This window comes from Malania oleifera, chromosome 4 (assembly GCF_029873635.1).
Source record: "Malania oleifera isolate guangnan ecotype guangnan chromosome 4, ASM2987363v1, whole genome shotgun sequence".
In the NCBI taxonomy this organism is placed as follows: Eukaryota; Viridiplantae; Streptophyta; class Magnoliopsida; order Santalales; family Ximeniaceae; genus Malania; species Malania oleifera.
Genome location: NC_080420.1, coordinates 2,532,209 through 2,558,091, shown reverse-complemented (window position 1 = coordinate 2,558,091; position 25,883 = coordinate 2,532,209). Strand labels below are relative to the sequence as shown.

Here is a 25,883-nt window from a genome sequence, read left to right as displayed (position 1 = left end):
TTTAATTATCAAATTTAGATGCACAATAAAGTTAGTTACATTTTTATCATAAATTTTTGAAAAATTGATTATGTTTTAAACAATTTGGTCTATATTGTGACAATTTCCACGCATGTTTTTTTTTTTCGAATAAGCGATATATATTTTTTTAATAAAAATCTTATTTATAACTGTCCTAATTTGAAAACTGTTGGAATAAATTAATTAATATTATTTTTGAGGGGAAAAAAAATAAAAAAAATCCCAAAACAAATCTTCCAAGTTCGGTAATCGATACTTTTTGCCTTCTCGCAACATTTTCAGCACTCTGCATCTGATCGAACCTACGGTGCCTACCGGCTTCCGCCATGGCTTCGCCGTGCGATCTCTCAAACCTCCAGGACGATTCCAACCTCAAACTAGTAAGCGATCCGCAGCACGAAGTGGAGGCAGAAGTGTCCCGGTTACACGACATTCGGGTCGCGGGTCGGACATCATCCCACGGCAGGTCTCTCTCCGCCACGCCTCGAAGCCGCGCGAGCTCCCCAAGGTCTTTCTGGGACAACGGGTTCGGGTCGGTTCCTAACCGGTTTTCAGACTCGCATGGCGGATCTCGTTCTTCTCGATCTGCCTTCTCGAAGATTGTGTGGTTTCCGGGTGAGCAGAAGCAAATAATGAAGAGGAGTGCATGGTATAGGCTAGCTCTGATTGGGGTGCTGGTGTTCTTTCTCTTGGTGAATTGGTGGATGCTTTTGAGTATTGAAGATAATTCTGCTCCCAAAGGCGGATTTGTTTACGCAAATTCATCTTTAGTTCAGGTTCGTGCTTGCTTTGATTCAAACGGTTTTGTTCTCCAGTTCGATTGGTAGCCCTAGTGGCAAGACCTATCATTCTTTTACATTGTACTAATTTATTTCGAATTGAATGGAATTGTTTTAAGTATTAAAAGAAACGAGAAAAACTTTTATTTGCTCGGTTTTGCAAAGGAGTAATTTGGTTCCGCTCTGAAAAGTTGTTATACTGGCGGTTCTTATAATGCTTTGGTAATTCTTAATCCTGCAGTTCAAAAGCTAGCTCCATTAGCGAAATCTATTATTGTTTTACAATGTATTATGGAAGTGAATAAAAAATGTTGAATATTTTAAGAAAGGGAAAGATTTTAGACTATTATTAGGTCGTTTTTGAAAGAAAATCTTTCAATTCTGTTTGGAAAGTTGGTATATATTGCGGCAGCTACCGCCTACAGTAGTGAAATACATTGTTGCATCCCTAGTTAGGTTTAGTTTGTATTTGAATAAAATTATTGTTGTAAATTTTGGCAGAAAGAGAAGGAGCTTTGATTGTATCTGATGAGGATGAATATATGGTCACATGCAATAGGGAGTGTTAGTAGGGAGGCCTATGTGTTACCCTTATAAGATAAAAAGAACACAAGTAACCCCAAAGGAGTTATGAAGAGGATTAAAAAATTTGTAACATTCATATAAAGGATAATAAGCCCCAAATCAATGGGGGGCGTTTGACCATAGGGGCATTTAAGCTAAGGTTAACCCATAAAAGGGGAGGTTAGAGGCAAGGTAAGGTACCCTTCACAACTTCTTCTAGTGCCCATATTTGCAATATTTCTCTCTTCCATGGCATAAGCATCGGAGTGATCCCTAAGAATATCCTAGTTCCTCCCTAGTTCTCTCTTTCTTTTACATATTCACAAAGGCTTGGTCTTGTGGATTTTTGCAGTAAGTTTGCTAGGTAAGGGAAGGGAAATATTTCCATTCTAAGGACCATATCAACTTCTCACAACGATACTTGTCACAAGGGGGAATGTAATAATTACCCATTGTTGATACATTTGCCACAAATCAATGTATCACATTGTGGGGAGATGGTCCCATATGGAGCAATTATTAGCCTTTCAAGGGCGAACTAGAGCAATGTTGGGAAAAATTCTGCCATAGTAGGACCTTCCTTGGCAGAATAAAATCAAATAACACCTCCAACTCCTTCAAGGAATGGAAAAGAAGTTGCTGCCCTTGCAGCAGATGAGGAGCAGGGCCAGAAACACCTCAAATGCCCTCTAAGAGAGTTGGAGGGGAGGAAGAACTTGTTAGCACTGATGCTAGTGCAATCCACCAAAGAGCCTAGAAAAAGTTCAAGAAGAACAATGATTGAGTTGGGCAGATAATGTGGGAGGTGTGGGAGAAGTTGATGCTGGGTAGTGATCCTTGTAATTTCTCATACCCCATTCACTCGAGGGGTGATGGAGGTGCCTTTGCTACCAAACTTTGAAATGCCAAGCTTGATGATAAATACAATGGAACCATAGGCCAGATTGACCATATGGATTCGTTCTGAACATTGATGTAGTTCCAAGGTTTTCTAGTGCAATTACATGTGGGGCTTTCATGGCTATGTTACAAGGCATGACTAGGTCATGGTATTGGGGGTTGAAGGTGCAATCCATAACGATGCTCAGGGAGATGGACATGGTTCGAATGACATTTGGTGAAGACATTTGCTCATCTAGTATTTTTAAAGGCGCAATCAATCATATCTGTAGGGCATTTGCCATCCTTTGTACCTTGTGGATTGAGAGGAATGTTATGTTTTTTAAAGGTAGCTCAATTTTCTCATAGTCATTATGGGATAAAGCAACTTTCCTTGTTTCCTTTTGTGTGCACTTGGAATTTTTTGGGGGATTGTTGTTGTTCGAGCTCATAAGAATTTGGAAGGCAACACTTTTGTAACTATTATTCGTATTGTTTTTTCATTGGTCTATCCTTGCATTTCTGTACTCTAGATCTTTGGAGAGGATTCCTTGCCCTCTAAATCATGTACTCTACTTCTTGGTTTTTTTAAAATAATATGTTTCTTTTGACTTGAGGTTCTGTTGCTAGAACTGGTGGAGTAAATAACCCCTTGCATCACACTAGATCAAGAATAAGTGCAAATATGTCATCTTCTTCTAGAGGAAGAGCTTCATCTAGCAGTGCTAGGGGCCAGACTATAGTGTTGGAACTTGTAGATGAGGATGAGATCCAAGTGGATAGTGCAGAGGAGACAGAAGAGGAAAAAGATGTTGGAAAAGAAAATTTTGATGATGATATCTTGGCAGACTTAGTTGATGATGAGTGATGACTGATGATTGAGGAGGATTTTTAGATTTTAGACTTTGAAATCTTTTATTGTACTCTTTTCTTTTGATGTTGAGCTATGTTGATGCTTTTGAGCCTTTGGCTTGGCAATTTCATTAAATTTCCAATTTTGGTATTGAATATTTTGGCATTTTAAATTCTAATATTACTATTGATGTGTTCATATATCATCTACCCACAAATAGGCATTGTACACATTTTAAGGTGAGGTGCACACCTTCGCCTCAAACCCCAGCAATAAAGGCGACCTTTGAAAACATCTGTTTATAAATTTAAGACTTCTAATTGATTTTCGAATTTTAATGTTTGAATCTTAAATTTTACTTGTTGATTATAATGGAAGAAAATTTTTTTTAATAGTGATTTGAAAATTTTAAATTGGATCCAACGGTTCAGTTCAGTTACCTTTAGATAATTGGCTTGAAAACTGGTTAACCAAATTTTAGTGAACCATTTGAAATGGTTTGCTTTTAGTTTGCATTTTCTGGTGAACCAAAACTTTGGTTTAGTTGGCAGTTCAAGAGTCTGGAAGGCTAAGGCTCCTACAAAAATTAAGGCTTTCATTTGGTTGGTTGTGCTAAATAAAATTAATACTAATAACTTGCTGCAAATTGGACACCTTTGAAGGCTCTCTCTCCCAATGTATGTGTGCTCTGTCCTTTGTTACAAAAATTTTGAGACAACTTCTCATCTTCTTTTGCACTATGAATTTTCTTGGAGGATTTGGAATATGCTTATTTCTGGAGAAAGCTGGGTATGCCCTTCTTCTGTTGGTGAATTGTTAGCTATTTCTTTCACAGACTTTGGTAGGAAATAGTATAGGGTAGTCCTATAGTTGGAGTGTAATGCAAGGATATTCCATGGGAATAAATTAAATTGGGCACTGGTTTGGGATAAAATTCGGTATTTGATATCAGTTTGGCGTGCTGGTTTGGCCTTTTTTAGAGGAATTGGTTTCCATGAGTTACATAGAGATTGGATGAACCTATTGGCATGTTGTTCTTTTATTTTTTTGGTATTTATTAGTTGTTTTTTTTTTTTCCTGGATTGTTCCAGGCAATTTTTGGGGGATGTGTTCTCCTCACGTATATTCTCTTCCTATTAATGAAATCTTCTTTTGCTATCAAAAAAATAAAAAATAAAAAATAAAAATGTGCCCAGCCCTAGGGAATAGCCCTGAGGAGCAGGCCACATCTAGAGGTGGTAACCTTGACCGGTAACCTTGATGAGCAGGTCATCTATCAAGGTGTTAATCTAAGCAAATAGCCGTGATGAGTTGGTCACCTCTTGCTGTTAAAGTAAGAGGGGATAACCTTGGGGAAATGCCCTTGAGAACAGCCCAAGGGCCACCTCAGCCGGAAAGATAAGCTCGACTGTGGATCAAAAAAATGTGCTGAGAGAATTTATAGCAAATAAGTTGCCAAAGCACCTTGGCTCAGAATGACGAGCTTGACCTCAACTCAAGAAAATGACCTCAGCCTTGACTCGGAAAGATGAGTTCGAACTCGACTTGGAAAGATGAGCTTGACCTCAGCTTGGGAATGTGCTCAATCTTGGCTTAGAAAAATGACTTCACCTTGGCTTATAACATTAAGCTTCTCCTCGATTATCTTAAAGGCGGTATCCAAGGGTATCTCTACTTGATGGGCTGAGGTTTGTCCCATCTCAAAAGATAATTGTACTTTAGATACTTTAGGTTGATGGACCAAGGTCCACCCTTGGGTAAAAGGCCAAGTAGAAATTGATGCATTTCATTATCATAAGCCAAGCAATGGAAAAACACACTCCCAAACCTGAAAGTGCATTTTGAGGCTTGGGGTTGGGTGCATATGATGGGGATAAAATATGGTTACATTCAATAGGGAGTCAATCGCAGGTTATAGGGAGGCCTTTTGGTTACCCTTAGAAAATAAGAGGCAATAGAAAATCCCAAAAGGAGTTAAAAGGAGTAAAAGGGTTCTAACCTCATGTAAAATGTTAATGTTTCTAATTCTTTTTTTTTTTTTTTGAGGGGGGGGGGGGGGGCGGGTTGCAATTTATCTGGGGCATTTAAGATAGACGAGGCTCGCTTATAAAAGGGGATATTAGAGGCAAATTAAGATACACCCACAACTACTACTGTTGCTGTGCTTGCAATCGTTCTTTATCCAATGTATGGGAGTGATCCCACGGAGTACACCCTGGGTTCTGCCATGTTCTCTTTTTCTTTTGCAGATTCACAAAGGCTTGGTCTTGCAGATTTTAGTGGCAAAATGCCTAATTTTGGACGAGAATATGTCATAGAAAACTAATTCTGTGTTTGGGAATACAGGGTTTGAGCTTTGATTTTGAAATTGTTTTAATTTTGAAAAAAATGTAACACAAACTTGCATAATTTTTGTGAACTTTCACACAATTCCAAATTCAAGGCATGAAATCCATACTCCTAAATGCAATATTACTGTTTTCCTTACACTGGTAAGGTAAACATAATAACAAAGGTCCAAAACACTGCTGTTCTATTTTTGGGAGCATGGAGTTTGTGCCTTGAATGTGAAATTGTGCTTATTTGAACAGACATGCAATACAATTTTGTATTGAGTTTTGTCGAATTCGCTTCTGGACATATTGCAATACATTTTTTTTACTGTAGCATTGAAATTGACCACTTATGGCTCAATTAATATGTTGCTGTCATTTTAAAATTAGTTTTGAAGTCAGAATCATTGTCAAGTTGGGAGCAGTAATTTCCTCTTAAAGGTGATGCACATCTACTGTGTGTTGAGGATGCTTTTATTCTCCTTCGCACAAAAAGGAAATATTTGAATTATTTGCTGCAGAACTGAGAAATTATTATTTTTGGTTTTATTATATGATATTCTCAGGGAAAATTGAGAAAAATTGGTAAAGGAAAAAAGCAGCAGAATGTTATATATGGAAGGTTGTTGGCTTTGGCTGCCCATGCCTTGGCAGAGGTAGGTTTTTGGATATCCAGTATCATCTCATCTTCCTACAGTTGTTGCAGCTAAAGACGTAATTTCATTCACTGGGACACAATCACTGCATCTTTTCATTTCTTGCATTCCACTTACTTGGACAGAATAAACCTGAGCCCAAGGATTTATGGTTGGAGCCACTGGCTTCTGCTTCTGCATGGAGACCTTGTGCTGAACAGCGTAACTGGAAACCTAGTGGTGACTCTCTCTCTCTCCAAGGCTTCATGCTTCATGTGCATTAAGTGGCTTTTCACATACCTTTTTTTTTTTTTCTTTCTTTCTTTTCTTTTCTGGTTTGCAGGGAACAATAGATACATTATGGTTAGTGCAAATGGTGGGATAAACCAGCAGCGTATTGCTGTGAGTATTCTGTGAAATTTGTGCTTTGTTATTGGTTATGTTTGATTTGTGATGTTGCATTTCAATGAATATTAGATTGCAATTTTCTCTCATCTCGGAATCTACTCTGATTTTGCAACAGGTCTGCAATGCTGTTGTTATTGCTCGGTTATTTAGTTCTACTCTTGTACTTCCCAAATTTTTATACAGTAGTGTCTGGAACGATGTGAGGTAACATATTTCTTTACTTTTGCACCTTTTCTCTATATATCTGTCTCCATCTGTGCCTATATGTTATATTTTCTTATCACCCCATCAGAAAAACTGCATTTTATTTTTTTAAAAGAAAGGGCAGCCCAGTACATAAAGCTCCGTCATATGGGGGTTCTAGGGAAGGGGTGGACCACAATGGGTCTATAGTATGCAGCCTTACTTTACATTTTCGTAAGAGGCTGTTTCCACGCCTCGAACCCGTGACCTCCAGGTCACACACTGACTAATTTACTGTTGCATTTACATCATTATGAAGAATGTTATACTTAATAGTATTGGTATCAGTTGATTCTGACTTACAGTAGAGGGCATCAGTTTAAAAATCATGCTGTTTGATTATTTTTTATGATATGGTTGGTTAAAATATCATTTGGTTCACATGAGAAAATGACTATCAAATTCTACAATTTCTTAGTCAATTCGGGGATATCTATCAGGAGGAGCATTTTATTGACTATTTGAAACTTGATATTCGGATAGTGAAGGAACTTCCAAAGGAGCTGCAGTCATTAGATTTGGAGGCTATTGGTAGTGTTGTGAGTTTCTTAAATAAACCAATTATGGATTGCTTTTGATTAATCTTCTGTGAGTGTGCATCATTTATGTGTTTGAATGCATTAATTGTTGAACTACTGTCTCAGATAACGGATGCAGATATTAGGAAAGAGGCCAAGCCAAGTTTTTACCTGAAAAATATTCTTCCTGTGCTGCGTCAAAATAGAGTTGTCCATTTTATTGGTTTTGGGAACCGTTTGGCATTTGACCCAATACCATTTCAGTTGCAGGTAAATCCCTGACATTTGACATGTTACCATCAGTTCATTATAAACTTATGGGGGTGCTAAACTTTATCATATTCTCATTTTCATTTGTTCATCCTTAGTTTTATGTGCTCCTCATTTGTACCTTGTTTCCTATTTGAGGAACGACATATAGAGACTTCGATGCAGATGTAATTTTCATGCATTGAAATTTATTCCCAAAATACAAGAAACTGGTGCTTTGCTTCTTGAAAGGATGCGTCAGCATGCGCCTCACTCTGGACTGTTGGATCATTATCTCATTGGACCATTTGCTGAACCGGCTAAGAGGGCAAAGAAGGGTCATGCTGCAAAAAATATTAGATACTTGTCTCTACATCTAAGGTTTGAAATAGACATGGCAGCACATTCTTTGTGTGATTTTGGTGGGGGCGAAGAAGAGAGACGGGAGTTGGAAGCATATCGTGAAATGCATTTCCCTGCATTGACACTCCTGAAAAGGACTGCTAAGTATGTGTTTTTTGTTGGGTGGGGGGTTGACATTTATTTACCAGTTCTGTTTATTTTGCAATATCATCTAAGGAGATTTTTCAACATCTTGAAGGTTACCTTCTCCAGCAGAACTTAGATCTGAAGGGCTATGTCCATTGACACCTGAAGAAGCAGTACTCATGCTCGCTGCTCTTGGTTTCAGACGCAAGACACATATATTTCTGGCTGGTGCACACATATATGGTGGGAGATCAAGGTTGGCTGTCTTGACCAACTTGTTTCCTAATTTGGTTACTAAAGAGAACTTGCTTTCATCATCTGAAATTGAGCCATTCAGGAATTTCTCTTCTCAGGTAATAATGCAATTGCAACCTATAAATTTATCATCATCTTAGTGTGCATTTGTTTGTGCAATTACATTATTAAAAGCATGATTGTCTAAACAGAGGCCTCAATCCTCGTTGGGTGAATAAGTTCTTGGATTTCTGCTTTGAGACTCTGGTTTAAGAAAGTTACCCGAAGTTGTTAGTGTAAGACTACTTAGCATGCAACAACATGCAGCAGAAAGCATGCATAAATCAAGATTTAGGAGAATACAAATAATTGGAGCTAACGTGGCTTTGTTGTTCTTTTATATGCACCAGTGCCCGAGCTTTAAATGTATCCACATGGAACATTTACAATCAAGAAGCTCTTTAAACACACACCTTCACACACTCTTGACATAAAAGGGAGTAGAAGAGAGAGAGAGAGAGTTGGCTGAAGCAGCCAACGAGTGTTAGTTTGTGGCCACCCCCCAGCTAGAATTTTATAGCCACCTCTTGGTCCCTATGCCAATCATAATTGGAGTTCTCCACTTCTCCTTATTCCCATTTTATCACTTATGCATCTTATGTATTTAACCTCATTTTACTTCTTAATTGCACTTTGTCCCTTTTGTATGTGGCCCCTTCTGGTTCATTCTAATTTGGTAATGGATATGATAACATTAATAGCAACTAATGTCCCTATTAGAATTCATTCTAATTTCTCATTAAGTTGAATAGATCACTACGAAGTATCTTGATTGGCATATCAAATTGAGTCTTTATTGGAGAACAGAAAGATATTAAACAACTTAGAAAGATCTTTCATTATATACAACCAAATCATCCTGAAGTAGTCATTGAAAAATGTAACAAAGTACTAATACCACAATTTTGATGTGACATGACTAGGACACCAAACATCAGATGTGGACGAGCATGAAAGGACTATCAGCCTGTTTGTTGACCTAAGAAGCAAAAAAACACAATGATGTTTTCCAAATTGACGGGACTCACACTCAAAACTAGACACAAAATTTAAGGTAGGAACTAGCTGTTTCTTCCAAGGACAGCTGACCTAGGGAACAATGGATTTGAAGTGGTGTAGTAGCAATTGTACAGGCAATGAGGGAAGAGAGCGACTCAAAGTAGTAAAGTCCATGAGCCTCACGTCTTGTGCCAATTATCTTCCTCATCTTTAGATTCTGAATAACCATAGAATTAGGAAATAAGGTTACAAAACAATTTAGTGCCTTTTTAAGCTTCCTAACCAACATGAGATTGAAAGGGGACTTAGGAATGTGCAAAAGAAAGAGAGGTGGAGGGAGTAGGATTTACTGTTCCTATTCCCTTAATTGTAGTTGTGGACACATAAGCAATGGTAACATGAGGTAGATTTTTAGGATATTGGAGGGTAGAAAAGAAGTTGTTTACACCTCTCATACAATCAATAGTAGCAGAGTCGATAATCCGAGGATTAGTGGGAGAGATACCAGATGACATACAACTGTGAAATTACCTTTTTGAACAAAAGAGGCAATGTGATGAGATGCTTCTTGGGATGCTTGATATTGTAGGAACCTTGAATACTCTTCCTTTGAGATAGTTATAGTATTCTTTTAGCATGAATGAATGCCTGACGATGGAAACACACTTTTGGGATTTGAGAATGCCATCCCAACTCACACACAACCTTGATACAGCAGCAAATCAGAAATACACAATGAACAAAATGCTTTTGGGATTCCGAAAGTGAACTTCAAAACCAACTGAAGTTCATGAAACAACCACAAGTGAACTTCCGGACCAACTAAAACAAACACAAACGAGTCAACCGCTGATTCAACCATGAACAAGTCACAAAAAATTGGACATAGCACTGCCACAGTCCTACAAAATCAATGTATTAGCGCTGCCACTGCTCCACGAGAGTAAGAGACTTAGACATGGCCCCAAGAAACCAACACACAGCTCTAAACAGCCTTCATACAGTAGCAAAACAGAAATACACAGCGTACTGTGTACTCTTGGAATTCAAGGACACCATCCCGTCACACGACATTCGGAAACTTGAGCAAACCACAAGCACACGATAAACAAGATGAAAAATGAAACAAGAACACAACAATACCACTGTTTCAGGCCTCAATGAACTCAATAAACATTAACCAACAGCTTTGGGAATCAGTAAACAATCATTCCAGGAATGTTGTTTATCAACTAAAAAAGGTGATATCTTTGGACAAAAAGGATGACAAAAAACTTGGTAGTTTGGTGTGAGGAAGCATATTTGAGAGGAAATTGGAGAAAAATGGCTGCTCAAAAATATCTCACGCGCTGGCATGTGGGTTTGGCACTGCCAGCTTTCAACTGGTGCGTGGAGGCTCCTCTGGCTGTGAAATTTTGCAGGCTGGCAGATCAGCAGGTTTTGTGGCTTTCTATGTGATTAGTTTGCAAATTATGAGGTATTTCCTGTGGTGTTGAAGAGGACAGCATCATCCAGGATTTTTCCAGCAACTGCAGCCTTTTCCGGAAATTCTTGAACCTGCTCCTGGACTCTGGTGATGCTGATGATCCTTCTACAGCAGCAGATTGTGTGTTATTATAATGTTTAGGGTTGATTTAGTGGTGGTCATGCAATTAGGGTGTAGGTTAGATCTTGCTCTGACGCCTTGTTGAATAATTGGGTAAAATGGAAGACCTAACCTCAATGATAGGTCTCTCTATTTATAATATATGTCAAATGCAATGCCAATGACCATAATACCCTTACTAACTCACACTTACTAATAGAACTCTAATAGATACTAATAGTGCTGAGTGACCAAATTACCGTTAATAGGATTAAACTTTTGAAAGAGCCAATTCTCTGGTTTGCCAATCTTCTAGATTTCGTGTTAGTTGGGTATGGGTTCTTGAAAGATCAATATGGGAAATTTACTGTACTGGATGACAATTAAGTGGACTAGGGTGGGGGAGTATTTGGAGTTAGGGCTGGGATGGAAAGGTAAGTTTCGTTTTTTTGGTGTTGGCAGGTGCAACTTGTAGACTTCGATACCTTGGATCTATTATGCAAGTTGAAGAAGAAATTGAAGATGATGTAATGCATAGACTTAAAGTAGGCTGGGTAAAATGGAGAAGTGCTTCAAGTGTGCTATGTGATCGTAGAATACCCTTAAAATTGAAAAGAAAGTTTTATAGGATAGCTATAAGACCAGTTATGCTATATGGATTGAAATGATGGGCGGCAAAGAAACATAATATCCAAAAAGTAAAAGATGCCGAGATGAGAATGCTTATATGGATGAGTGTTATATCATTGAAAGATAAATTAAGAAATGAACATATTCGTGATAAGTTAGGTGTGGCTCTTATAGAAGATAAGATAAGGAAGGGACGGCTTAGATGGTATGGACACTTGCAACGTAAGCCACATAGTGCACCTGTGAGGAAGAGTGACTTAGTTACTGTGGGGGGCAATAGAAGGGGTAGGGGTAGACCTAAAATAACTTGGGAGGAGATGGTAAGGATTTAATATCCTTCAATCTATCAAAAGAAATGGTCCATGATCGCATAAATTGGCAGAAAAGGATTCATATAGCCAACCCCACTTAGTGGGACTAAGGCTTGGTTTTGTTGTTGGCAAGTGCAACTTTGCAAGCAAGTTCTGTGAATTGGCTAAAGAGTTTCGTGTTAAATTTGGAGGTGAAGGTGTGGCAATCCCTTTTGTGCCCAAATCGCGGAGTCAAATGGTATTAAAAGGGAAGGCAAGTGAAGGAGAAGGCTGCAGAAGCATATTCTAGCAAAGAGAGCATGTTGTTGCGAATGGAACAGATGAGTTGTGCTTCTGATGTGGGGTTGAGCTCAAGATGAAGGGTTTCGGGGAGTCGATGCCAGAAGATATTTGTTTGAAGACACACATTCATTTTGCTTAGAGAGTTGAGCATTTTGATATTGCGAATTCACTATGGTTTCAAAGGATGTTCCTTCTCTAGCTGAGGCGGCTAGGGTCGTGTTAGGAGAAGAGGAGGATAAAAAATATCGGCTGGGCCACTTAGCTTTGTTCTTGGACTTGGGCTAGTTAATTAATAAAGGAGGAGCCTCATTTTAATATAAATTAAGCCTCGTAAATAGAACATGCCTCATATGGGATCTTCTCAAAAGGATAAGGACTTTAAGTAGGTCCATTCTGATTTTGCCAACACCCAAGCCCATATACACAGATGCAGTATAAAGGGAAGAAGGATCTTCATCTGGTTTTAAAAGAAAATCAAAATCTCTCTCCAGCTCCCTAAGACTCACGTGGAATAGATCATATCGTGGAGGAGCAAATACAGGATGTCTGTAACTCGTACCAAAAAAATCTTGATGACAAAGAAGAAATAATTGAAGTATCAAAGTGGTTGAGGATTTTGGGTTTGCAGAGGGGCAAGAGGATGGTGCAACCAAGGCTTATAGAGGTGATGGTGTTTTGGGGAGGATATGATGTCCCAAGCCTTAAGTCAGATATACTTAATGGTGCTAAGGCATACTCATCAGAAAGCTGCTCTGATGGGTGTGGAATGAGGAAACTGTCTGAAGAAAAGAGAAAGCACTCTTGTGAGGTAGTGCCAAATATTTTTAAGGAGGAATTTAAGTGGATTTTTTTGAGGAATTCTTGTGATGCAATTGGCAAAGAAAAGGAGGTAATGAAATGGAGGGATTTATCAGATAATGAAAGTGACAATCTTAGAGAGTTTGATTGTCGTGGGTGTTTATTGTTGGATGAAATGCATTTTGATGGGTGCAAAAATAGAGCCAAAAAGGGTCAAAGGGAGTTAGCTAACTTGAAGTGTGAGGTGAATTATGAGGAAATATATTGAAGAGGGGATTCCTTGGTTAATTGTTTATTTTTATCCTTTCCTTTTTATTTTATTTTCATTTATTTTATTTTTATTTTCTTTTCTTGGGTGGACTTCTTGCCCCTTATTGTTGTGTCTTCTCTTTCTCTGTCTAACATACCCTCTTTTGTTATTTAAAAAAAATGATGATGATACAAAGTAAGGTTTAACAGAGCCAAGTGGAAGGTTGTTAATTCCAATTGATGGCCCAAAAATACCATACAACATGGTACGAGATACAATTTTGTCACTATGCTGTGCAGGGGAATGATTTATTCTGAGTAATCCTTGTAGAAATTGAGTGAGGCCAGTACATCATGAGCTGTCAACCCTTGTTAGAATGGACTTTTAAAGCTCCTAATGTAGGCTAAGCTCTGGGTGATGAAGAAATGGGATATAGGCTCAAAGCGAAATGTGTGTGTGTGTGTTTGGGGGGTGGGGGTGGGGGTGGGGGGGGGGGGGGGGATAGTAGGGATCAATGATCAATGTATTGGTCATCATCACAAGGGCTCGAGTGAATATATTCAAATTTGATACTGAATGATTGCTCGAATCCTTTAATGGATAGGGGCCTTAATTGACGTCCTTTTTGGATTTGCTAAATTGTACCTAGGTGGCCTTTGTGTTTTCAACTTAGCGAGCTCCATTCCATTTTTCTTTGAAATTTTATTCTGTTTCCTTGCTCGATCCATCTTTAATCTTGACAATTGTCAATTTCGGAATGAAAATCTGTGGATAAATCTTTCCGAGTAGCAAGACAGGGATCATGACCTTGAGGTGGTCTTTCAGACATGAGATGAAATATAGGCTTGGGTTAAGGAATAAGAAATGGAGGAAACTACGCTAGAAAACTCAATGGTTTCACCGTTTGCCTATAGCATTTTTAAAACATCTTGACCTTTTAAGTGTGGCAAGGTTTGAATCATTTTTTTTTTTTTTTTTTAAAAAGCTGCCTGGATACTAGTATTGGATCAACCTCAAAGTGTTTATCTAAAAAAGAATGTGCAATGCATTTAAAGTCTTCCCAGGCTTTATACTGAATACACTCATCACCATCAACGTTAGATGCCTCTAGAACAATATCAATTCCACGGACAGGTTTGACACTTCTCACAGGACCAGCTAGGTGCCCTTGTATACTTGTCTTACAGATGCGAAACAAATTTTGGTATCTCAATTTAAATTTTGAGAAGAATAGGAGTGACTTTAGCTTTTGAGTATTGGTTTTCTCTTCTTTGCAGATTCATTGTAGTTCTATTCCATTTTATTCCATTTCTCCCTCAATATTATTATTTATTCTTTAGAAATGCTGGTTCATTGATTGATAGGATTATCGACTCTTAAGAGGCATATGAATTAGGGGTGAGGACAAGATCTAGATTGGGGGCGAGAGTGGCAATATGTTTAACCCAAGGAGCTTCAAAGGTTTGAAGTGTTTGTGAAGCTTTCGACATGTGTAAGATAGAATGTTTTAAAAGGCGAAGGCATAGGGCAAGGCATTTCAATCCTTAAGAAGTGAGGCATAAGCCTTTTGAGAATTTATTTTTGGATAAAAATATAAAAAAAAATTATATAATAAATATAAAAATTTAAGAAAAATATAAATGTAATGTAAAAAAAAAAATCAAATATATTTGCAAACTACTTGCTAGTCATTCAAAAATTGCTTACTTGAGTTAATTACGTAAATCATGATAAGAGAAAGCTGTAACATTGTAAGTACAAATTATTTTAAGATTTAAGATACAACTCTAAATTATTTTGGAGAGTTCGAGCTCAAGAGTTTTAGAAATCAAGTCATATTATGACATTCCTTTTATATAGACATGGAATTAAAATTTTATAGCCAAATCTAACTTGAAAATCACTCCCCCAAAATGAATAAGTGTCAGCTAAAAATGCGCAAAAGGTATGGCTTTGTGCAAATGCGCAAAAGGCATGGCTTTTGTGCAAATGCGCAAAAGGCATGGCTTTTGTGCAAATGCGCATAAGCCTCAACTTGTAATGCCTTACCCTCTTCGATAGTTGGTATTTTATATTGAGCCTCAAGGCGTTTTAGGCCTGCCTGGCCTCGAGGCGAGCTTCAAGACAAGCCTCGATTGAGCCTTTTAAAACATTGATTTATAGTTTAAAGACAAAACGCTACTTTGATCATTGCTCAGATACAACGCAGCTCTGACAGCCAAGCTGCATTGCTGATGCTGCCCCAGAGGTGCTCCAACACACCATGCTATTCCGTGATGGTTTTATCACACAATAAAAAAAATTTCCTATCTCTTGTATTAATATTGTACTGTGTCATGGTGCTGGTAGATTTCAATGGTGGGGGTTCGTTCAGTTCAGATTGAAGGGAAATCCTTCGATCTGAGATTGCATATAGTGGGTAAGGTGGTAGTTCTGTTTGTTCTTGAGAAGAATTGGCAACACAATTGATGGTTAAGACTTTCATCAGCTGCTGCAACATGATTCTTGCTAAAATTTTCATTCTAGATGGAAGGTTGAGCAAGGGTGTTTGAAGATCTTGAGTAGGTTGCGCTATTACTGGATGGTGATACATGCCACGAAGGCAAGTTCTTGGAATTAGGGCATGGTTGGAGAGGCAAGTGATATTGTATATTTGTTCCTGAAGGGTCCTAAGGCAATGGGTGGCTTCGATTTGGGGAAGATTTTAGTGCTCTGGTAAGCTCTCTTCATCACGTCACTAATGGTGTCGTAGAGTTGATGCTGGTGCCCCTGAGACTTCTAAGGGTAAGCCAGAGGTGGTGTGTGTTCCTTGTAGGGGAAAAAATCCTTCAGCCTGCTCCATTCGACCAGTCAAAATCATTAAGGGCAACTGTTCCTGCAAGGAGTCTGATTGAGGGGCTGAATGCAGAGGCAGCTACGGCTTCTGTCTTGGACAAAGGAATGATGAAGATTGGATTGGCTAGGCCTGGGTGTTTGATGATAATGTCAGACCTGGGCCATCTGTTTGACAGCAACATTGGCCTTTAAAACAGATGATGGGCTGTTCAGTTAAGGAGGCCCAAAATCAGAATTATGATCCTACTTTGGGCATGTTTAATGAGAAAGAAGTAATCTGGTTAATTCTCAGTCGGGCCAACTGAATGGATAGGCCTAAAAGGTTATTTGTACTGGTATTAATAGCCCAGTTGAAAAGGTCAGGCTCCCAATCTGAATGAAATCCTGTAAGGCAGCAGGACTTCAGCTTCCTTTGAAGCAGAAGGAAGCTGCGACTGTGTCAGCGATTTGGTCAACTGTTGACATCAATTCAGACTCTTGGTGGTCAAGACGAGGAATAGTTGTTCCGATAACAGAATTGAAGGGGATGAGAATAGAAAGGTCGGTTTCTAAAGATTCAATTAATATTATTAAGGGCAATGTTTTTCCTGTTCAGAAGAAGTATGATAGTGGGCAAGGGTTTGAGAACGAAATTGGGGAGATCATCTAAAAATATTAATTATTGTGAGAATAAAATTATGGATTTTATTGTGGGTCCAGAAGGAATTTCTGATGTTAGGAGAGCTAGTTCAAATGATCTAATAGATCAAAAGGGTTATGTTCGGTGTAAGGAAGTGCAAAAGGTTTTGAAATGAGGAAACATCTTGAAGAGATTCGAGATTCATGTAGTGAAATAACAAAAAAAGTTCTTAAGAGGGATTCAAAAGGTCAGTTAGTATGGTGGAGGCGCCAATTGGTGAGAGAGCTAGTGCCTGCAAGGATAGTAAGAGATGGGGGGATGTTGAGGATGACAATAATGCATACATTAGTGACTTTGATTGTGACATGGGCTTACTTTTGGATTCGGTATCAGTATGGTTATTCTTCTGATTCTACTGATCAACTTGGGGATTTATTTTACGTGCTGCTTCCTCCTTTAGAAGGCTTATTCCAGTTCAATAAATTTCTGGGAATGACCTTGAAATGTTGGATGATTTGGACCTCATGTTGTCTGATCAAGTAGGAAATGAAGTTAGGCTTGATGGTGGCAAATCTAAGGTGAAAAAGGGTCATAGGGAATTAACTAATTTGAAATGTTTGGTGACCTATGATGGGAGGGGATTAAAAGGGGTTTTCTTGGCTGACTGTAGCAGTTCTTATTTTTGTTTTGCTTTTGTTTTTGTTTTTGTTTTTTTTTTTTAATTTTGTTTTGCCTTTGTTTTTTTTCCTTTTCTTTTTGAGGATTTTGTATCCTTGCTATGATTGTACACTCTCTTTCCTTATATTTCTTCTTTTGTTATGAAAAATGAATGTATGGTGGTCAAGGGGAGGTAGCAATTGTCCCACATGGTGGAGGTTGTGGGTCAAGTAATAGTTGAATCATGGCGTGTGGGTTGCTGTAATATGTTTGATTCCCAGCGTCATGGGTGATTGGGGGTTGAGATTGGAGATTGTTGGCCAAGCTCTGGCAGCAATTGGCCATGTGGCAGAGCCCTGGGGTGTGTGAGTCAAGTTACAGTTGAACTATGGAGCTTAGGTTGTTGTGGTATAAGGATATGGGTAGAGCACTCTAACCATCAATTATAGCTCTAGGTGCAGTTGAGTCCTACAACCTAGAAATTCATTTTGAAATTATTATGTTAATTTCCATGGCGTTAGAATCATTCCATTTTTTTCATTATAATTTAATTTAGGAGTGAGGTTAGAACTAAATTTGTCCTTACATTAGGGTTTTATTGTGCTGGGGCATGGCCCCCTCATCAGTGAGAGATTCTATCGAGGTTTTGAATGAAGAGCTGAAAATTGAGGTTCCGAAATTGGAATTCCATCAAATCAATTCCTGCTTCTAAATGTCATGTCCTTTGTGAACCATCCTACATGCATTGCTACCTATCTTGTAGCGTATGCATTTCATCTGAACATATTATTTTTTTGGTTACACTCTTGTTGCTCTTTTGCCAATCTTGTGATTCAACTCTCAGTTGCAATAGAGCTTGTCACCTGGTGATGGTGGTGGTTAGTAATTCCTCTTTTTTTAATTTAATTTATTTTATTTTTTAACTCTTAAGAACCTTGATTTTTTATTTTTGCCATGAAATTATTTATTTATTTTTATGATTAGTGTTTGTTTTTTAATGTATGGTTGGCTGATTTCTTTTCTGTAGCTTGCAGCACTGGACTTCATTGGCTCCACTGCTGCTGATGCATTTGCTATGACAGATTCTGGGAGTCAATTTTCAGCTTTGGTTTCTGGTTATCGTATTTACTATGGTGGAGGTAGAATGCCAACTATAAGACCAAATAAACGCAGACTTGCTAATATTTTCTTGAAGAACAACACCATAGAATGGAGGGTATTTGAACAGAGAGTGAGGAAGGCAATTCGACAAACAAAGAGGGCCAAGGAAAGACCTGTTGCAAGGAGTGTTTACAGGCATCCCCGTTGTAAAGAATGCATGTGCTTTGCAGATTAGTTTTTGCTTTAGCAGGTAAGATAATGCCAAATTGTAAGATGCAAACGTTCAACTTCATTATATTTATTTGAGCTTGCTGCCACTTGTTACGGGAACATCCATTGTTCATGAATTTTAATATCCATGTATTATCCGATGGGTTATTCTGATTATTTGAATTTTGTAGGGCCATTGCCTCTCTTTTCCTTTAAGCCTCGAGGATTGCTTGTAAATATTTTCTTATAATATTCTTGGCTAGCCTATCAATGGAAGTTACTAATGGTTTAAAAAATTATGATCATGGAATTAGGTTGGTTTGATTGATGCGACTTTTGTTTGGATGAGCAATTGTATACTAACCAGTATGTTGGCCTCGCCCACAGGTTTTGTTAGCATCCTTCAAAACCTGATTGTCCGCAACAAAGCATTTTTAGCATTTGGATGGATGCAAACAACCTCCTATTGAGAGTAATTTTTTGAAATAATCCAGTAGATTGCATCAATTAGCCATGGTTTGTTCTTGAAATTACAAGCTATCATTATTGGCATTGTATAAATGGATTAATTGCATTTCTTTCTTGTTACTTTTCTTTGTACAATCATGAACATAATTTGACAGTGTTTTCTTTGTAGTAAATGTTGAAGAGATAAATGGGTTGTATGTTTCTGCTAATCTTTGTAAAGTAATCGTAAGGCACTTTTTGGACAAATTATGAATAAAGACTAATTTCATTGCGTTATCTATTGCATGTAAATTCTTCTGGAATATTGTCATTGTTCTTGGATCCTTCATGGTCTGAAGTAGTCTGATCATCATCTATTGTGATTTGTTGAATAAATCATAATCGGATTAGTTCACCCTACCTGCAAATACCATACAATTCATTGTTGTCTTCCCTTTCAGCCTTTGTTCTGCATTATTCAATTTGAAAATAGTCTCCAATCCCCTGAAATTAAGGAAGTTATCATCTTTCATCTGGATGACCTTGAAACAGGCAGAACAGATAAGGGTATCCGCACAACGTGATCCTAACGTCCTGTTAGAACAATCTCACCAAAGCTAAACTCATCCATCTCCTGTGTCACATTGAAATGTATTTCCAAATCTTGTGTTTCCCTTGGAGCTATGGTAAATCAAGGTGGATACATGCCAACTGTGACCCCCTTGGATAGTCGAACTGAGAATGAGTATGTCTCTGGCTTGTTCCCCATGTTCTTGACATTCCGTCATACCACTCTGAATCCAGCTAGTGTTGATATTGTTACTGAAGGAAGGTTCAGGTCAGATGGTAAAGTGGCTTATTGCACTACTTGTGTAGCATTTTGAACCATAGCTGGGTTAGTGTTGGGCAAGGAGCACAGGAAGCTGATGTAGTCCTGGAATTTTGCTTCACAGTCAAATGTTATCATATATTTAACCAGGGGTAAAAACTGACAATACTTGAATTCAGTTATTTTTATCTCAGGATGTCAAATAACAAGCTACTTGAACTGGTGGGGGACAGAATCCAAAGAGCTGAAGCTGTGAAAAAATGCTGAGTTAACCTGATGGAAAAACCAGACTTGGATCCTTCACATGAACTGGATCTACAAGGCCAGCATCAAAATCAAAAGGATCGGCACGATTCAAGCTGCTGATATCAGATCCTTCTGCCATCATGGACTGCCCATGGTTGTCATGCTTGGTTGCGGTGGTAGAGATTGCAGAGGCAATCGTTGATGGAGTCCATGAATGATTGTGATGCTTGATGAGTGGCTTGAGTGCTGCTATTCTGATGACGTGAGGTGTTTCCATGTTGGTACCAGACAAAAGTGTAAATCTGTATCCTACAGGCAGAGGTATGGTCAATTGAGGAACTAGGTATAATTAATTATAGAACATCTGATGGGGATCGACATACTATGCTCATGTCATTTTCAGATATTATGACACGTGGACGGTTTCCAAATGTCCACATTTCCTTCGCCGACATGCTAACACATGGAAGACCTCCGGATGCCTCTTTTGTTCGTTGCTTCACAGAAATTCATGGAGTATCTAAAATACGTTTTCAGTATGAGAAAGACCCCAACAGAGATGCTGAAGCAAGCCCGTGATCAAGACCCCATGTGGGCCCCACATGGTCTTGTGGGTCCCACATGGTTTCATATTGGGCCCGATACAGCTGGGCCTCCCCTTTGACATAATTGCAGATTTTAAGTTGTAATAATTATTGAGTCAACTTAGCTTGCAAGTGTGCTAAGTATTTAATAGGTCTAGTAAGTTGAGCTAATTAATGTATTTAGTAAGTTGTGAGCTATTTAATATGTCTTGAAAGCTGGAATATTGTAAGTTGTGTGAGTATTTATTATGTCTAGTAAGTTGTGTATTTATTATTTGTCTCACATGCTTGCGTGAGAATTGTTAATTGTTTAATGTCTTTGTTCCCTCATGCTAGTTAAGCTTATTAATGCTTTGTCCCCCCATGCTAGCTATATATATATATCCCTTTCATTGTAAGAATTATGTAGAGAGAAGTATTGTTATTGAATTAAAAAGGTTTTTCCTTTGTGAAGTTTGTTAAGCTTTGTCCAATCCTTATGATTGTGTAGTGGGAGACTACGTTGTTCTCCTCGGAGATCAGGTGGTGAGAGACTACTATTCTATCCAGTGACTCCTTCCCTATTTCACTTTCACGACTTTCCTCTATCACTCACACGACCACCACCAAGTTGCACTCTAGGCCAACAATCCATCATTTCATTGCAGCATACATGTTACATTTCAAAGTTTGCACGAAGGACTTCAGGAGAGTTTTATCTTGTGTAGAATATCGTTAAGTCAACCATCATTTTGATTGGTAAATTCAGTATTCATCTGGATCATTATATACTTACAGTAGTTCCACTTCCCCTCCATTATATTGTTGCGTTTGTCTTGGTGTTTTAAAGCTTGTTCCAAGGAATTTTCTGACATTGTCCACGACTTGTGTTGAACAACGTCAAGTCATCCAAACATTTCTCTTGGTAATTTTAGTACTTGTGTTTGAATCTTTGCTATACATTGTAAACCCTTGCTTATATTGAAGTCTTTGCTTGAAAGCTTGAAATTCTTACTTGAATACCACATTTGAATTCATTGATTTCAATATTGATACTTGTTAGCTTAAAATCAATTGTGGGAATATTGCTTGCTGGACATAAAACTTTATTCTTAAAATATTGAAATAATATCTTTTCCGCATTTAACTTGATTCCATTGTGAAAGAACTCTTGGGACTTATTTCTGGATAGCATCATACACCTTTTAAAAACCTTGAAACATGTGAAATATAACATGATTTACTGTATTTATGTTTGGATAACTGAATTCTTAATTTAAAGTGTATTGAGTGTATGTGCTTGTGTGAGGGTTGAAATCGTAAGACTAGGCCACCATTTCCCATCCTACATCATCTTGGTATCAGAGCTTAAGTTAGAGCCTAGGTTTAGTTAAGCTGAACTCTCAAAGCCCCATTCCCTTAGCTTGCAGGATTTTAGTTTTAGACTAAAACGGCTATAGGATTTTGCCCAGACTAGCCCACCTATATTCTGAATTTTGGACATTTGGAACTTAGTTTGGTTAGGTTTACACTTGACCCTACTTTGTGTGACCAAACACCATTTCGAGGGCTTTCCTAGTGTGTCCGAATCCTTTCCCAACCCCTAGGATGTCTAGTCAAGTCAGGAATCCTTAATGAGGTTGTAGGATTAATGATGAAAAAGAACCACCTATGCCTCCTAGAGAAAGACCTCCCCTCCTTCCACAAAGGTGAGTGAATCGTCAAGATGACTTTGCTGGGAGACCCCCACGTCATGAGCCCTATGCCCAACATTGGAATGATGAGGACCATGATGTTGATGACTTTCACATTAGGAGACCTTATCATAGGGACCATCGTGATCCTTACAAGGATGTAATGAAGATAGAAGCCCCCACCTATGATGGACAAAAGGATCCTAAAGTCTTCCAAGATTGGTTGACTGTGATGGATTTCTATTTTGATTGGTGTAAGATGACTGACCCTTATCGGGTTATGTTTGTGAAAATGAATTTAACGGGGCAAGCCAAACTCCATTGGATAAACGTTGAGAGGCAAGAAGCGAGATTAGATCATAAACCAATTGAGCATTGGGATATAATGAAGGATAAGTTAATGGAGAAGTATGTAGCCCTTAGTTATAGAGAACATCTTATAGATCAGCTTTACAGCTTGCGTCAAGGTAGCATGACTGTTTCATAATACATGAGTCAATTCGATGAGTTGTTTATAAGATGTGATGTCTATGTGACTGTTAGTCAGCAGATCTCTCGATTCCGCCTAGGATTAAAGCCTGAACTGATGAGTAAACTGTTTCCCCATCACATTGAGTCCCTTGAATAGACCTATAATTTAGCTCATGACTTTGAGCAAATAACTAAAGGGCCCATGGAAAAACAGTTTGATACCTCTTCAAATGAGTCATACTCTTGAGAAATATAGAGTTATGACAAGTCTTGACTAGCACAATCAAGTCAAGTCATCTCTCGAGGGAGCAATTCCACAGTCCAACAACCTATGGACAAAGGAAAAGCATCCATGACAAGATCCTCTCACCAGAGTTCTGGCAGTGCAGTGTACTTCAGGTTCCATAAACAAGGACACTTTTCCGAACGATGTCCCACCAGGAACTTGGCGCTTAAGAAGAAAGATGTTGAGAAAAATAAGAAGGAAAAGAAAGTAATAGGGTGAGTTGCAAACAAACGAAATAACTCATGAGTGGTTGGGGAACTTGACTTAGTAGAAGATTGTTTGAGTTTGTTTATTATTGAATGAGTGATTCTTAAGGTCAGTTTTTAGGTTCATTAAATAATAAATGAGTTGAGCTTGAACATAGATGGTTCCGTTCGTTTTGGCTTGTAAGCTCAATTATAGGTTGGATTGGGCATGTTTATTAGGCTCGAATTAGGCTCATTAAGCGGCCCAATCATAGGATCATAAATAGGGTCAAATAAATTTGTGTAAGCTAAAAGTTTATTATGATAAGTTGGATGAGCCTAATCCCAAATTTATTATGCTCCCACGGGCATGGCGCGGTAGAAAGACATCAGCACGTAAGAAGGAACATCGGGGGTTTAATTCCAGGTAGATACACTCACGGAGTTAGCGATACCTGTGAATGGTGAGAATTTACTTTGTGAGCCAGCAGAGACCGTGGATGGTGAGAGTTTGCTCTGTGAGTCAGCGGGGACCGTGGATGGTGAGAGTTTACTCTGTGAGCCAGCGGGGATTGTGGATGATAATGGAGATGTGTCCCAAGGGTCGCGTTAGCTGAATGTCCAACTGATGCACGGAAGCTGTGTCCGCATTATGGACTTTACCTGATCAGCGAAACCTAGGGGGAGGACGTTGATCCGTAGGTTTGGTGCCGCAACAAGGGTTCCGAAGGACTTGTTGGTGGTTTGAGTTCCTATGTAATAAAAAAAAAAAAAAAAAAATTATGTAATCTAGAGAGTTGTAGGTTGTATCCATGTGTTGAGCATAAATACTATCAAAAATGAAAAGGAAGGGAAACGAGAGTAGTAAGGAAATTTATTTTTTCTTATATTTTGCTTCTTTATTAAGTAGTATAAAAAATGAAAGTTTGTTTTAATATTACTAAAAATTAATAAAAATTAAATATTAATTATGTGTAAGATCAAATTTTTATTTATATATTTAATATATTTTTTATTTTATTTTTCATTTTCCATGATAACCAAACATGCAAATGAGAATTACATAATATTTTTCTTTCCTTTTTGTAATATTTTCTGAGTTCTAAACGAGATCTTAGTTTAGTCGTAACTCAAAGTAAGTTTGCACTATCGAGAAGCAAACGATGGAAGGAAAAGAAAATGGCTTTGCATGAATAAAATTGATTGGAGACGAATTAATCTTTTAGGTTATATTTGGTTTGACATGGGAATAGAATGGATGGCAAAACCATGATAGCTTATTAAATAATAGGATAAAGTATTTTTTTATGTATCATAAAATTATTTGCATGTCATTATCATTTATTTTTAAAATAATTTTTATTCTTAATTTTATTTGGTATGGAGGAAAAAATGACATAAAATCAAATTTTTTTCCATAATTTTTCCGTTTTTTTCTTTTCAAATAGAAAAACATATTTTTTTATGAGTTCTAAGAATTCTAGCCTCATTCCATTTTAATGACACATTTGGTGCATAGCAATGAAATGGAATTGTGAAAAAAAAAAAAAGAATTTATTATTTGATTTTGTTATAAAATAATATTTTTGCGATTAGATGGAGTACCCAACGCTAGCAATTATTAGACCGTGGTTGAGGTGGAGAGCGGCGGTGTAGGTGTCGTCGGTGGTGGAAGCAGCCTCCGAAGGGCTAACAGTCACTACTGCGGAAGGATCGGGGCTACGGTTTCGGGCAGCCTGCACCACCAGAACTCCAGTTCTCTGCGCAAATAGCGTGACAATTTCAAACACCCCTAAGAACGTGATAGTATCATCCGGCGGCCCATCTGATCCAATCGAGAAATTTAGAGTTTTTTTACAGTTTATTATTAATTTATAATAATATATGAAAGTGGAATAGTGATCTCAAGAGGGGGGTGAATTGAGTTATTAAAACTTTAAGTTCCTTTTTAAAATTTTTTAACTTGTTTGATATACACAACAAAGTTTAAGCAAATCAATCAATTCACAACTAAAACAAGCCACAAATTAACTGAAAACTTAAACAACGATCTCTCCGCCTGGTACTCAAACCTGTGAGTTTGCCCATTTTAGTTTTCAAATCATGAATATGCATATTTAAAACACTGTTGAGCTTAAATACAATATAACAACTGCCAACACATTACCCCTTGACCTACGGGTTATGCAATTTACTATAGTCCGATTGGTACCACCTGGTCCATTAATCCACCAGTGGCCACTCCAATATCCAACTAACCATCTCGATACCCACACTGAAATCAACCACAAATACCAAACTAATCATAATTTGGAGACCTTTATGAAATTTCAGTTTTTGTTTTTGTAAGCAATTTGCAAGCCCTGTTTTTTAATTGATTTTTATTATGTTTTCTTAATTAATATTTCCGCAAATTAACTAATGTACTCTCTTGTGGTTTTCCGCAACTGGAGTTACAAAATTATATAAAGAGAAACTTTAAATAAATGACTTGAGTGTGTAATTCTTAGGTTATATGCAAGTATGTGAATGGTATATGTAATGACCCAGAGGAATTATTATATTTTAAATAATGATAAAGAGGGGGAAAATAGAAGTTGGAAGGGAAAAGAAAGGGGCA

At 37.9% G+C, this 25,883-nt stretch overlaps 1 protein-coding gene and 1 pseudogene across 11 annotated transcripts; one reads left to right on the top strand and one right to left on the bottom strand.

Annotated features, from left to right (window-relative positions):
- Window positions 1-261: 261 nt before the first annotated feature.
- Window positions 262-20,931, top strand: LOC131154046 (O-fucosyltransferase 15-like). Of its 11 annotated transcripts, XR_009136313.1 has the most exons (13): window positions 262-797; window positions 5,996-6,085; window positions 6,211-6,304; window positions 6,408-6,466; window positions 6,588-6,676; window positions 7,134-7,254; window positions 7,360-7,503; window positions 7,655-7,989; window positions 8,084-8,324; window positions 18,259-18,582; window positions 19,542-19,970; window positions 20,052-20,385; window positions 20,468-20,931. XR_009136313.1 is itself a non-coding variant. In XM_058106528.1 (11 exons), the coding sequence occupies exons 1-10, from the start codon at window positions 348-350 to the stop codon at window positions 18,565-18,567; spliced, it is 1,932 nt and encodes a 643-aa protein (XP_057962511.1). In that variant the 5' UTR covers window positions 268-347; the 3' UTR covers window positions 18,568-18,582; window positions 20,013-20,931. The 11 variants fall into 11 exon arrangements, 4 of the variants coding, with proteins under 4 accessions (XP_057962511.1, XP_057962510.1, XP_057962508.1 ...); XR_009136311.1 differs by lacking the exon at window positions 19,542-19,970 and having other exon boundaries at window positions 268-797; window positions 20,013-20,385; XR_009136310.1 differs by lacking the exon at window positions 19,542-19,970 and having other exon boundaries at window positions 268-797; window positions 19,998-20,385.
- On the bottom strand, window positions 19,519-25,351 carry LOC131152944 (subtilisin-like protease SBT2.4; annotated as a pseudogene).
- Window positions 25,352-25,883: the final 532 nt, after the last annotated feature.